The 13,384-nt window shown below is 37.8% G+C and overlaps 1 protein-coding gene across 4 annotated transcripts in view; it reads left to right on the top strand.

Moving 5' to 3' along the window:
- LOC148757380 (cytosolic carboxypeptidase 3-like) overlaps positions 1-13,384 on the top strand; it is a 28,644-nt gene that overhangs the window by 3,261 nt on the left and 11,999 nt on the right. Inside the window, exons 3-9 of one of the 4 annotated variants that reach the window (XM_019750848.3) lie at positions 1,452-1,614; positions 2,779-2,905; positions 3,903-4,003; positions 4,228-4,340; positions 5,080-5,146; positions 10,474-10,551; positions 13,291-13,348. In XM_019750848.3, the coding sequence (XP_019606407.3) occupies positions 1,452-1,614; positions 2,779-2,905; positions 3,903-4,003; positions 4,228-4,340; positions 5,080-5,146; positions 10,474-10,551; positions 13,291-13,348 (707 nt within the window). The remainder of the gene's footprint in view (positions 1-1,451; positions 1,615-2,778; positions 2,906-3,902; positions 4,004-4,227; positions 4,341-5,079; positions 5,147-10,473; positions 10,552-13,290; positions 13,349-13,384) is intronic. The other 3 variants (XR_016021926.1, XM_088799910.1, XR_016021927.1) reach the window with 3 other exon arrangements.

Here is a 13,384-nt window from a genome sequence, read left to right as displayed (position 1 = left end):
TCCCCATCTGTCCCATCTGGGACGTGACTCATCCCTGGTCCAGCGTTTCCACACTGTATGTGCTCCTCTCCTGTTAGTCACTCAGTAGCCGTCTCCGTTGTCAGATTGGCTGTCGCGGTATCCAGTGCTTGTGTTCAGAAACCCTTATTTTACTTAATAATGGCCCCCAAGAGCAAGGGTAGTAATGCTAGCAATTCAGATCTGCCAGAGAGAAGCTGAAAAGTGCTTTAAGTGAAAAGGCATGCAAGTATATGAAAAAACAAACAAACAAAAAAAAAACAGGGTATATAGGGTTTGGTAATATCTAAGGGTTCAGGCATCCACTGGAGTCTTGGAACGTCCGCCCTGCAGGTAAGGAAGAGACTACTGTAATACATTTCCTGTTACTATAAAAACCATTGCTAATATTTTGACATTTATCCTTCCAGATATAACAAACAATATATGTAATTTTGATTATTTCTGTAATATAATAATGTTGTATAAAGTTCAGAAATATGAAAAAAAGGGAGGGGGGGCCCCATAATTCTACCACCTTCACAGCACTACTTTCTTACCTTTTGAAAGCCTCTCTATTATTTTCATCAGTCAACTTGGGGGGCTTATTTTTTTATTGTTTTAATATATATTGAATGCCTAAATTATACAAGCTAAGGCTTGAGCTGTTAAGAATATGTCATGATTTCCTTAAACTATATATTTTAAATTTACCAGAAAAAAAAGTCAATGAAAACTTTGGTACCGTTTTTCTCAAAGCGATATTTACTCACTACGTTAATCAAGGGTTAAATATTAATTGGCCTCAGCCTTATAACCAAATCACAAGGCACTGCACTACTAACAAATCTTTTAGGTACTTGTGTGCATAGCACAGTTCTAGATGATTTGAAGCATTCCCTGTGCTTAACAAGATTCCATATCAAACGTGATCACTTTCCTAGGCAAGTGCCACGTAAACGGCACCATTATGAAGTGCTACAGGAGTTCAAAAAAAGAGAAATCTTGACTAGTGAGAGAGGAAATAAGACAAGAGGTCAATCTGAGGAATGAGGGGTAGTATTTGCACTTGCAGAGATGAAGAAAGAAAGGTGTTCCAGTCAGAAAGAATCTGTTAGGAGCTAATGGAGAAAGAGAGGCGTGAACTGGTGTCTGTACAGAAAACCAGAATGTAATAAACCAGATCCTGTTGGAGAAAGTGTTGGGAGTAAGGTAAATGTTGTCCTTACAATGGAAGGCATTTGTATGTTACCTGTGGTCAATAGGAAATTTTTGTAGATGTTTTAAAAATCGCATATAAGTAAAATATACAGTATAGATAAAAGAAGTAAATTGAAAGCCTAATGTAAGAAATTCGATTTATTTGGATAGTAGACTTGTAAACCCAGAGGTAAACCCATACAAGAAACATGTAGCGGTAAACTGCAGTAACTTACTCTGTCTCTTCCTGGTAGATTGATGGAGAAACGGGAGGTTATCTTATACTGTGACTTTCATGGCCATAGTAGAAAAGAGAACATCTTCATGTATGGCTGTGGTGGTAGCAATAGATGTAAAGCCTTATACTTACAGCAACGAATCTTTCCACTTATGCTGAGCAAAAATTGTCCAGATAAAGTAAGCACCTTTATAAAGACTTTAACTTTCTTTTACTACATGTAGCCCACGTGACACAGCAGAATGGATAATCTTATTCAGTAAACTGATTTTTTATTTGGTTATTTTGACTGATTTATACAATCGACCGTAAGAAAGCAACTATACGGACTGTTCAGTGACCCATAATTTGAAATATGAAGAAGAAAATGCCCATTATCCTACCAATGATAAAAAAAACTGATTATCTTCTTCCTAAAGTCAAGAAAAAGGCACAGATATCCACTCTTACCCCTTTAGTTCAGCCTTACACTGGAGGTTCTAACAAGTACAGTAAGGCAAGAAAAAGAAATACAAGGCAAAGAGATTGGAAAGGAAGAAGTAATCACGATATGACTGTCTTCATAGAAAATCCAAAGCAATCCACAAAAAAACCTCCTAGAACTAATAAGTGAGTTGAACAATGTCATAGGATACAAGGTCAACCCACAAAAATCAACTGAATTTCTATATACTCACAATGAGCAATTGGAAACTAAAAAACAATACCATTTACTGTAGCTCCAAAATAAATGCAATACTTGTGATTACAAAGGGATAGCATACAGGAGTTTTTTAGAGGTGACAGCATTATTCTATATCCTGATTGTGGCACTGGTTACACAAATCTACACATGTATTAAAATTCATAGAATGGAACACAAAAAAGTCAATGTTATGTGTTAATTAAAAAATAAAATTACAAAAACTCTGTAGATACCGTTGTTAAAACAGCCTTTCAGGCAACTTTCAAATGATCTTTCATATGAATATAAAGCATCTTTATTCTATTCTGAAAATCTACAACACTAATCGTTATCCCCAAACACGTTTAAGCCCCTTTCTATAACTTTTTTGAAGTGTAAGATCTTATCCCAACAGTATAAAGAATTGTTCAACTGGTTTTAAATACGTGTTATAGATAAAAAGAATTTATTGCCAAAATTCAAATCTATAGTCCTAAGAAATGAAAATATGTCATTCGTAAAATGAGTTATTTCCATTGATCGGGGGGGAAAAGCAGCTCCTAAAATTTTAGAGAGAATTACTGCTTTTGCACAACTACCCTCCGTTTTCAACTCTATTTCCTAAGAAAGACATTGTTACCACAAAGACAGTGCGTCTCATTCGTTTGCTTCTTTCCAGTTTTCATTCTCAGCTTGCAAGTTTAACGTTCAGAAGAGTAAAGAGGGAACAGGAAGGGTGGTGATGTGGAAAATGGGAATCAGGAACAGCTTTACCATGGAGGCCACCTTCTGTGGATCGACTCTGGGTAAGGCCACGTGTTCTTAATGGCTCTCAGAGCTTTAAACCAAAGAGGCATTTTAATGTAAGACTAATAGTAGAGATAATTTGATACTGAGCACTTTCTTCCCACTTACAGACATATTGATACCTAATCAATTCTATAAATAGAATGAATAAACAAACGCCCACTATATGTATCTATCTCATCATTTCCCTTTGTTAAGCAAAGGAAGTTTTAGTGTATAGATAGAATACCTAATTGGTTGTTTTATAAATTAATTTTTAATTGCTTATTTTGGGGTGTTTTTTTTTAGAAGGTTTCCTACATATACTCTAATGATTTCAAGAAAAGGCAGTGTTTATACTTAACGTTTTAAGTGGATAGAAATGTTTTAAGTGGATTTACTATTTGAAAGGCAAAATAGACTTTTTTTATTGTTGTTGTTTTGTTTTTTTGTCAATTTATATTTTAATGGGAGCACTTGGTTCCTTGAACTAAAAGTAAAAGTGTGTTCTGTAGTTCCACTTAAGAAATCTTTTAGTCACATCTAGCATATCCTTAGAATGCTCTTTATTAAGATAATTGTCATATTGTTAGAAAATGTATCAATTCAAAGGAAAGCTGGAAATCCACGCGTGAAATTCCTGGCTACTTTTTAAAGCACCTTGAAATTGATATATTATTAATGATTATGAAAATCTTTACCCAAGTTTTTCTTTGAGTGATTGTTAGGGTGTTTATAACTGGTAACCAAGCAATCCATAAGTATCTTATTCAATTTCCTTCTGCCTTACAACATAGACTGATCTGTGTTAAGTCACATTTGGTCCAGGTGATGGAGATGGAATGAGGGAACGCAAAAAGTTGTCACATGACCTGCCCCAGAGAAGAAAATCCAAAGGGCAGGATATGGAATCATATCAGATGTTATATTTATACTCTGTTTTGCAACTTAGGCCTACCTTCTAAGGAAAAATTATTAACTCATCCTCAAGGGTGGATTAACTTATTGATGTTTTAGGTAAGAAGCAAGGTACTCATTTCAACACAAAAGACTTGGAGTCAATGGGATATCATTTTTGTGATTCTCTCTTGGACTATTGTGATCCAGACCGAACCAAGGTAAGTGAAGTCTGATTGATAACGCATCAGACTCCAGTCTATCAGATAATGTAACCTGCCTATGAGCCTATGGCAGTTTATTCCTTTTAACATCCTAACAGTGTTCAGGGATTTTGATAGTTGATTTCCCAATAGCTATTGTTCCAGATGTCTATAGATATTCAATTAATTTAAGTAGGAAATAAAGTTATTGTATAATTAACTCGTTTATCGTTTTTCCCTAGTATTATCAATGCCTAAAAGAATTAGAAGAAATGCAAAAACATATAAACTTGGAGAAAGTCCTTAATGACTCAGATACTTCTCTGAAAGAAATCACGTTGGATTCAGAGTCTAGGTAAGACAAGACAGTGGAAGTAATGTCATGTGGTGCGCTGTTTTACTGTGCTCTTTATAATAATACTAGAATATAACTGTCAATCTCAACTGAAAATCCTGAGTATAGGTGGAGGAAAATTTTTCCCGTGCACATTACTGTGGCCAGATCTTATCAAGACTTTCTTTATTCATTTACCTAAGTAATATTGAGCACCTACTGACATACTCAGAAGGACATACTCAGATTCTTTTTAACGCTATCATTACCCCATAGACAACTGAAACATTTACAAAGATGCTACATAAATATTCTTAAGCTAGTGAATAATAAGTGCAGATTTCGATGCTAAGGGAATGTTGTTGGAAGAAGAAAGGTACTCACTTTAGTATAGATCCTATAAGAAAAGCAGAGTAAATATTTGATTCTTCCCCTTTACTTTCGAATTTTCAGACTTTAAGTTAATTCCCCTGTAACCTCTAGGGGTGACTGATAAGTTCATCTGTAGATGGAAGGTATCATTTTGAACTCATGGATTTGTTTATATTCAAAGTGTTCCAATCAACTTCAGTCATTATCCTTCTAATACCCTAAGTTGCCTAGAACTACCAGACACCGCCACCTCCTTTGTAAACATTCTTCTTCTTATAATGAGAACAATTTCTACCATTCCAAGAAGATAATAAAGTGACCGTTGAAATCTTAAAATGCCACCAAAGCATTCTGTAAACTAAAATAATTATTTATGATTTTTTTGTAGTAGCCAAGGCTCCGACAGTTCAGAATCCAATGACTCTCAGACTTATTTTCTCAAGTTAACTTCGCAGGTATGATTGAAAATGTCTGCCTATGGTTGGTATGGGTTTGCTAAATAGGTACTCTTCTCATGTGACGAACAATCAGGCAAAAAAAAAAAGTTTACAGTTGCATATTATTGTAGAGCAATAATTGTGGTTTTATGATTACATACCATATCTTTAAATCAGAATTTTCTAACCTTATGGGTTTTTTTTTTTTTTTTTTTAACATTCTTACTTTATAATGAAAGCAGTGAAGATCCAGAGAGGTTATATTATTTCTCAAAAGCCACACCGTTTGTTGATGAAACTCGTTACCACAACATATATCACCTGACTGTTAGTCCAATATTCATGCATTCATTTACTTAACAACTGTATATTGAGCTCTAGCTATGTGCTCTAGGGACAAATATGTGCTCTATAGTGAACAAAATAAGACCCAAATCCTTTCCTTTCGTACCTTATATTCTAGTTGGTGAATATAAAAAACTAACGGTCGATAAGTAAGCTACGTGATGTTAGGTGATAATGAGTGCTTATGGAGGAAATTAGAAGGACGGGACAAACCGGGAGTTTAGGTGGTGTTATGTACTGAATGTTTGTGTCCCCACCAAATACACATGTTGAAACTCTAACCCCCAATGTAACGGTATTAGGAGGTGTCTAAGACACTGCTCTGTTGGTACTGAGAGTGGGGTCTACACCTAAAAATGCAGAAGTGGCTTTGGAACTGAGTAACGGGTAGAAGCTAAAACAGTTTTGAAGTGCATGTTAGAAAATGCTGATTCTGCCATGAAGGGACTTTTAATGGCGATTCTGGTGGGAGTTCAGAAAGAGAAGAGGAGAGCTGTAGAGACCGTTTCCATCTTCTTAAACATATTTAACCATGTACAGAATATTGGCAGAAAAGGACTATTAATGGGTGTTCTGATGGGGTCTCAGACAGAAATGGGGAACACGTTATTGGACAGTGGAGAAAATGCATTCCTTGCTATCAAATGGCAAAGAACTAGGCTGAATTGTGATGATGTTCTAGTGTTTTGTGGAAGGTAGAATTCGTGAGCTATCAAATCAGATATTTTAGCTGAGGAGATTTCTAAGCAAAGTGTTGAAGGAGCAGCATGCTTCCTCCTGACTGCTTATAATAAAATACAAGAAGAGATGACTAAATTGGAGAAAAAAAATGTTAAGCGAAAAGGAATCAGAACATAAAGATTTGGGAAATTTTCAGCCTGTCTGTGCTACCCAAAAAAATGAGGACATGTGTTCAGAAGAGAGCCAAAAAGGTGTGGCGGACCAACCATATAGTCACAGAACTAATCCGTCGCTCCTCCCCACAGGAAAATTGCCATTTTGAGCTGAAGGGGATGGAGACAGGACAGAAGGAAGGAAGGCTTCTTGAATTTTATATAGTACTGGACTATATAGCTAGCTATTTGGTGTGAACATGCACTGTTCTTCAAGACAAGGGGAAAAAAGCCCTGAAGGTGACTAAGAGGTCATCAGGGCCACTACCAGTTAGGCTTTAACAGGGCAGATGGCCTCCAACAGAGACCATGGAGGCAGGCTGCCTGGAGCCATGAGCTATGGGGTGGGCAGGGCCCCGACAGACAGCCAGGCATGCATGAGCAGCAGCCAGCCAAGCTGTAGGAGTGACATTGCCAGCCCCGTGGGTCCAGAAGGCAGAACATTATGCCAGAGAAGATTATTCTTGAGCTTGAAGATCTTCTTGAATTTGCCTCTCTAGGTTTTGAGCTTGCTTGGGACCCATCACCCCATCCTCCTTCCCTGTGTCTCCCTTTTGGAATAGGAATGTCTATCCTAGGTGTGTCCCACCATCGTACTTTGGAAGCACATAACTTACTTGGTTCTGTATGTTCACAGCTGGAAAGGAAGTTGATTTTAGGATGAATGGTACCGTGAGTCTCACCCATATCTGATGTAGATGATATTGAGGTGAGACTTCGGAGTTTAGAGTTGAGGCTGGCATGAGTTAAGACTTTTGGGGTTGTTGAGATGGAATGAATATATTTTGCATGTAAGAAGGACATGAATTTGGGAGGACCAGGGGCCAAATGCTATGGTCTGAATAAGTCTATCCCCCAAAATGCATACGTTGACATGATAATGCCCAGTGTGACGGTACTAGAAGGTGGAGTCTTGAGGAGGTGATGAGGCCATGAGGGAGGTGCCCTCTGGATGGGACTGGTGATAGAAAAGAGAGACTCCTTAGCTCCTTCTGCCACGCGAGGATGCAACCAGAAGTCCGCAACCTGAAAGAGAGCTCTCAGCTGACCACACTGGCACTGTGATCTCAACCTTCTAGGCTCTGGAGCCATGAAAAATAAATTCCTGCTATTTATAAGGCACCCAATCTGTGCTATTTTCTTATAGCAGCCAAATGAACTAATACCGATGTATTAGTTTTCTACTGCTAAGTGACAAATGACCTCAAACACGAGCAGCTTGAAACAACAAACATTTATTGTCACACACTTTCTGAGTGTCAGAAATCCAAAAGTGGATTAGCTAGGTACTTACGTGTAAGGTCTCACAAAAGACTACAACGAAAGTGTCAGTCAGGCTGTGGTCTCACGTGAAGGCTTGACTGAGGAAAGATCCATTTTCAAGTTCACTTACACGGTTGTTGACAAGATTCAGTTCTTCACAGGCTGTTGGGCTGAGAGCCTCATTTCCTTGCTGGCTATTGGCCGAAGGTTTCCCTCAGTCCTTTCCCATGTGGCTTCTCTATTGGGGAGCTCACACAAAGTAACTGGCTTCCATCAGAGTACACAAGCAAGAGAGGACACACAGTCTCATTACAGCCTAATCTCAGAAGCCAAATCCCACCGCTTTTGCCATATTCCATTTATTAGAAGTGAGTCCCTAGGCTGAGCCCACCCTCAAGGACAGAGGATGACAGAGGGTGTGAATACTAGGAGATGGGGATCATTAGATGTAAAAGCCGTCACTTAGATTTGACCTTTGCCTGAAGGTTATGCTGAAGCCAACCTTCAAATTCTAGAACTGGGGGCTCTCTGTTTCCCCTCTCAATTCAATTCTTTTGTCCAAATATTTTTTGAGCTCAACAGTCTCTTTGTCCAGTGACTCGAGTCTGTTAGGTACATTTTCTTTTACACTTCACAGAGAGAGTTTTACTAAATGTATCACCTCTACATAATTGTCACTATTTTCTAACTTCCTATAACAGTTTCCACACCCCCTGTTGTTATCCCGTCAGAAAGCCAATGATTGTCACATAGTTTAGGTTTTTATTAGGACAGGATCCTACATCTGGGTACCAATTTCTATATTATTCCTGTGTTGCTGAATTAAGTCCTCTATTTCCTTACATATTTTCTATCTGCTAGTTCTGTCCATCGTTGTGAGTGGGGTATGGAAATCTCCAACTGTTATTTCTCTCTTCAGTTCTTTCAGTATTTTGCTTCATATAATTTAATGGTCTGTCATTAGGTACATATATAACTGCTACATCTTCTTGCTGTGTGGAATCTTTTATTAATATATCCTTTGTCTCTTAACATGTTTAAATTTAAAGTCTGTTTTGTCTGAGATTAATATAACCATCCCTGCCCTCTTTTGGTTACCATTTATTTCTCTCTCATTTCCTCTTGTGTATATTCTATAGGTATTTTCTTTATGGTCACCATGGGGATTACTTTTAACGTTCTAAAGTTACAACACTCTAATCTGAACTTATACCAGCTTACCTTCGATTACATACAGAAACTGGTCCTTTACAGCTGCAGCTTTTTGGTTATTGATGTCACAAAATTAGATCTTTGCACACTGTGTGCCCCAAAACATAAACTAATAATTCCTCTAAATGTATATTAGTCTCTTAAAGTATGTATAAAACAAGATTTTGAGTTACAGACCAAAGTTACAGTAATACCAACTTTTACACTAATAATTGTATTTTTTTCTTTAGATGTAGATCATGTGGAAAACATAAAGTACAGTTTGAAACCATCATTACAATAATACTAGCTCTTATAACTGCCCATGTATTTACCTTTATTGAGATCTTTATTTCTCCCTACGGTTTCTAGTTACTGTCCCATGTCCTTTCATTTCATCTTGCAAGACTCCCTTGAGCATGGCTTGCAGGGGAGGTCTCATGGTCACGAATGCCCTCAGCTTTTGTTTATCTGGGAGTGTCTTAATTTCTCCCTGAGTTTTGAAGGACAGTACTGCTGTTGTTTTGTTTTGTTTTGTTTTGTGTTTTGTGTTTTGTTTTTCTTTAAGCACTTTGAATATATTGACACACTGTGTTCTGGCCTCCACAGTTGCTGGTGAGAAATCTGCTAATGATCTGATTGAGGGTCCCTTGTATAACAATTTGCTTCTCTCTTGCTGCTTTCAAGATTCTCTTTTTGTCTTTGACTTCAAAAGTTTGATTATAATGTGTCTTGCTGTGGGGGTTTTTTTCATTGTAAATATGTTTTTTAATTTATTTAAGTATAGTTGGTACACAATATTATATCCGTTTCAGGCGTACAGCATAGTGATTCGACAATAATCTACCTTACGATATGATCGTCACACTAATCTAGTAATCATCTGTCACTGTGCAAACGTATCACAATATTATTGGCTATGTTCCCCTTCACCTTTTTCACCCATTCCTCCTGGCAACTGACAGTTTGATCTCAGTTGCCATGAGCCTGTTTTTGTTTTGTTTTGTTTGTTCATTTGTGTTTTTTGTTTTGTTTTGTTTTTTGTTTTTAGATTCACCATATAAGTGAAACCATACAATATTTGTCTTTCTCTGTCTGATTAATGTCATTAAAATGAACATACTACCCAAAGTAACCTACAGATTCAGTGCAATCCTAGCAACATACCAAGGGCTTTCTCCTCAGAACTAGGATAATCCTAAAATTTATATGGAATCCGTGCGGGTGTTTTGTTTTCATCTCACTTGGAGTTCATTGAGTTTCTGGGATGTTCACATTCAAGTCTTTCATCAGATTTGAGGCATTCTCAGATATTATTTCGTTACTCATTGGCATTTCTGGGTTGCTGGCTCCTCCAGCTCTGAGGTTGGGCGTAGGAGGCAAACAGAAAACACGGGAAGCTCCTCAGTCACGCCGCCCCTCTGCTCTGAGGCCCCTTTCAGTTACCCTTCTTCCCACCTGTTAGAGCCTCTTATGCTTGTTTTGTATATAATACCCAGGGTTTTAGTTGTGGAGGTGGAGGCTGAGGAAAAGTATTTCATCTTCCTAGCAGTGGAAATCTCAAGATAGTTTTATGTCTGCATATATACTGTCTTTGATGTGTTGATTAAATGTTGATTTTAAATGTGCTTATTTACCTAAATGAAAACCAAGAAAAAACATCTGAAAACGAAGAAGGAAAGAAATTCTACCAGAGCAAGCCTTCGAAATGCCAGACAACAAGAGCAAGAGGTAAGTATTCATTGATCTGGAGGGTAATGGCTTCCGAAAAAATGATTGCAGGAGAATGGCAAGTTATTTCCTCTTCCACTTCTTACACCCTAATTTTTTTTTCCTCAGGAAAAGTTAATGATTAAAATTTCGCTTGTTATTATTTACTGCTTACGAAAACACAAAAGAACCTTGATAGAGGAGAGGTGGGTCGTATTAAGATGTGCTATATTTAAATTTCACTTATTCACTTACCTTACTCGGAAAAGTATTTGAGACATCTTAGAAAGATGCATCCAGGAGAGCAAGAAGAAGTAAATTAAAACTAAGAAAAATGAAATGGAACTACAAGAATATGAAATAGATGGTGCTGGCAAATCAGCTTTCACCATGACAGCATGAGGACCTCTGCAAACCCATCCACCAGCAAGACTTGGTGAAAATTATGTAAGAAAAGAAAAAAAAAACATATTTAAATTCTCTGGAAATGGTTCTAAGGACATACAGGAAATGAAAAAACATACATTCATGAAAATCTACTATAGCTTGTGAAAAAAAAAACCAGTGGAAGCCTGTGGTATGAGTTAAGATGCCCCCCTTTCTTCCCACTCCCAGCTAGTGACACTGAGAGTCCACTCCAGATAGTACAGCCAAGAACACAGGGCTCGGCTCCCCACAGACACCAGAGGGCTGTCTTCCCGGAAGGACAGGGCATCGTATTTCTTATCCTGCTTCCAGCTACCTGTTGCTGAAGCTACATTCCATATGAGTGCAGACCCCATTCACGGTACTTCATCACTGAGAAAATTTGAGCCCCTAATCATCCTTGCCTTGGCTTGTCAAGTGTGGTTCTACACTGGAAGAGGCAAATAGAGAAGACCTAAGACTACTCCCCTCTTTCCACCTACAGCTCGGCTCCTAAAGTGGGGTATCACTGAGAGAGTAATGCCATTGTGCCCACCTTCAGCTCCAGAGACACTTGGGTCAGAAATTTTGCCTTGGGGAAGAACCATATAAAACAGATAGCTCCTAACGTCTTCTGGAAGAAGTGAATTTACAGCAGATCCCGGAGAAATTCAAGTTTAAGGGCATTCTCAAAAATAGTAGAAGTGTGGTAAAAGGTAAAAGGCAAGTGTGGTAAAAAGTGAGGAGGTTGCAGATTCAATGGAAACAAGCTAAACTGTAGGCCGGCTGGTCCTCCCGAGAGAACTGGGTAGAGACAGCTGGAAGGAGCCCTCCCGGAGTTGGAACAAGTCTCAGACACTGATCTCAGAAACTCTCTCTTCATTAGTCTGTTGAACAATTTATGCCCCAGAGCACTGTTGAAAGCAATAAAGCTGTCTGTCAGAAATTAGTGGAACTTAATAGCTGGGTGTGGTCATGGAAAGAGACAGCCCAGCCCAAACCCCTGCCATCCCAGGGTGAATTGTGGGCATACCCAAGTCTGCACCCCTGAGAAGCAAACTCAGAGGCTTAACACTGCCAGGGGATAATGGGGCGTCACTGAAATCAGCCAGCCAGTCACTAAAGAAACAAGTACATACATAACAAGCCCCAGAAGGGATAGAAGGAACAGAGGGAGGAAGATCATACTAACAGCTCAACAGAAGGGTCTAGTTAGGAAATAAGCGTGACAAACACAGATGAAGCACAATTAAAGTGATATCCCTAGTTGATGGGGGCCAAACAATCCATCTTTGGATCCAATCAATCAGTACTTAAGCCTCTGGTACCGGCAGAAAACCCAGAAGTTGGAGAAGCCCTGAGTACCAGACTCAGAAGAATTCTGCTCATGTATTCAAGCAAATAAGAATATCAGAAGTTTGTTTACAAGTATTTCCTGTGTTAACAGTGGTCAAGCACCAGTGCGAAATTTAAAGTTAGCGGTAACAAGTTCATTCAGCATATGTTGAACACACTGTCTTCTGCCAAATGTGGGTTGAATTAACAAAGTCTGATTTCCCAAGAACCTTTGAAATTGTTTTTCTCTGCCTCCCTGAATTCTGTTTTTCAACTTTTTATTTTGAAATAATTATAGATTTACAGTAGTTGTAAAAAAAACAAAAAAAGAAGAAAGAAAAGAAATATACACACACAACACACACACAACACACACACGAGGTCATCTGCATCCTTTACTTCTCCCTCAATGAGAGCAGCTTGCATACATTATAATACTATAATGTATTATAATACATTGAAATTGTATAATATATAATACCGTGAAATTGACATTGATACAATCCAGAGCTTATTCAAATTCTATCTGATTTTGTCATGCGTGCTCTTTCTTACTCTGAACTTCTTTGCAAGCTGCAAGAAAATATTTTTCATCTTTTCTATTTAAGTATAATTTTGTCATTGCCTATACATTTTCATACAATTTGATATATTTTCACCCATTTCAGACTCTTGTCTTCCTACATCTTTACTTTTCTCATTTCAGTAAGTGAGATTATCAACTACATTTTGTTGTCTCATCATAAATAAGTTCTATATGAAGTGAAAAAAATTTTAAACTCCCTTCAGTGCCCAACGAGAATATCAGTATTTTCTTCTGCTCATTGCTGTAGGAGAGAAGTCGTGCTGTGAAAGGTATTAGAAGGTTCTGATTTAAGAGATCATTTTATCCATTCTAAACCTATGAGGATAAAATGAGAAATGTTGAAAACTACTGTACCATAAATCCTATAGGAAATACACCTCATTTTCATGTTCATAACACAGCATTGCTTTTCTTCTGATTCTGTGTTCCATTAGGTTTGTGATCAAGGACATTTGGTGCAAAGACACAAACAATCAAATTCTAAAGTGAAAGGTAATATTCTGCTTCTACCTTCTCACGAGCAATTAA

Source organism: Rhinolophus sinicus, chromosome 8 (assembly GCF_057876585.1).
Source record: "Rhinolophus sinicus isolate RSI-liver-muscle chromosome 8, RSI-T2T, whole genome shotgun sequence".
Taxonomy (NCBI): domain Eukaryota; kingdom Metazoa; phylum Chordata; class Mammalia; order Chiroptera; family Rhinolophidae; genus Rhinolophus; species Rhinolophus sinicus.
The sequence above is the reverse complement of the archived record's forward strand: the minus strand, read 5'-3'. Positions and strand labels throughout refer to the sequence as shown.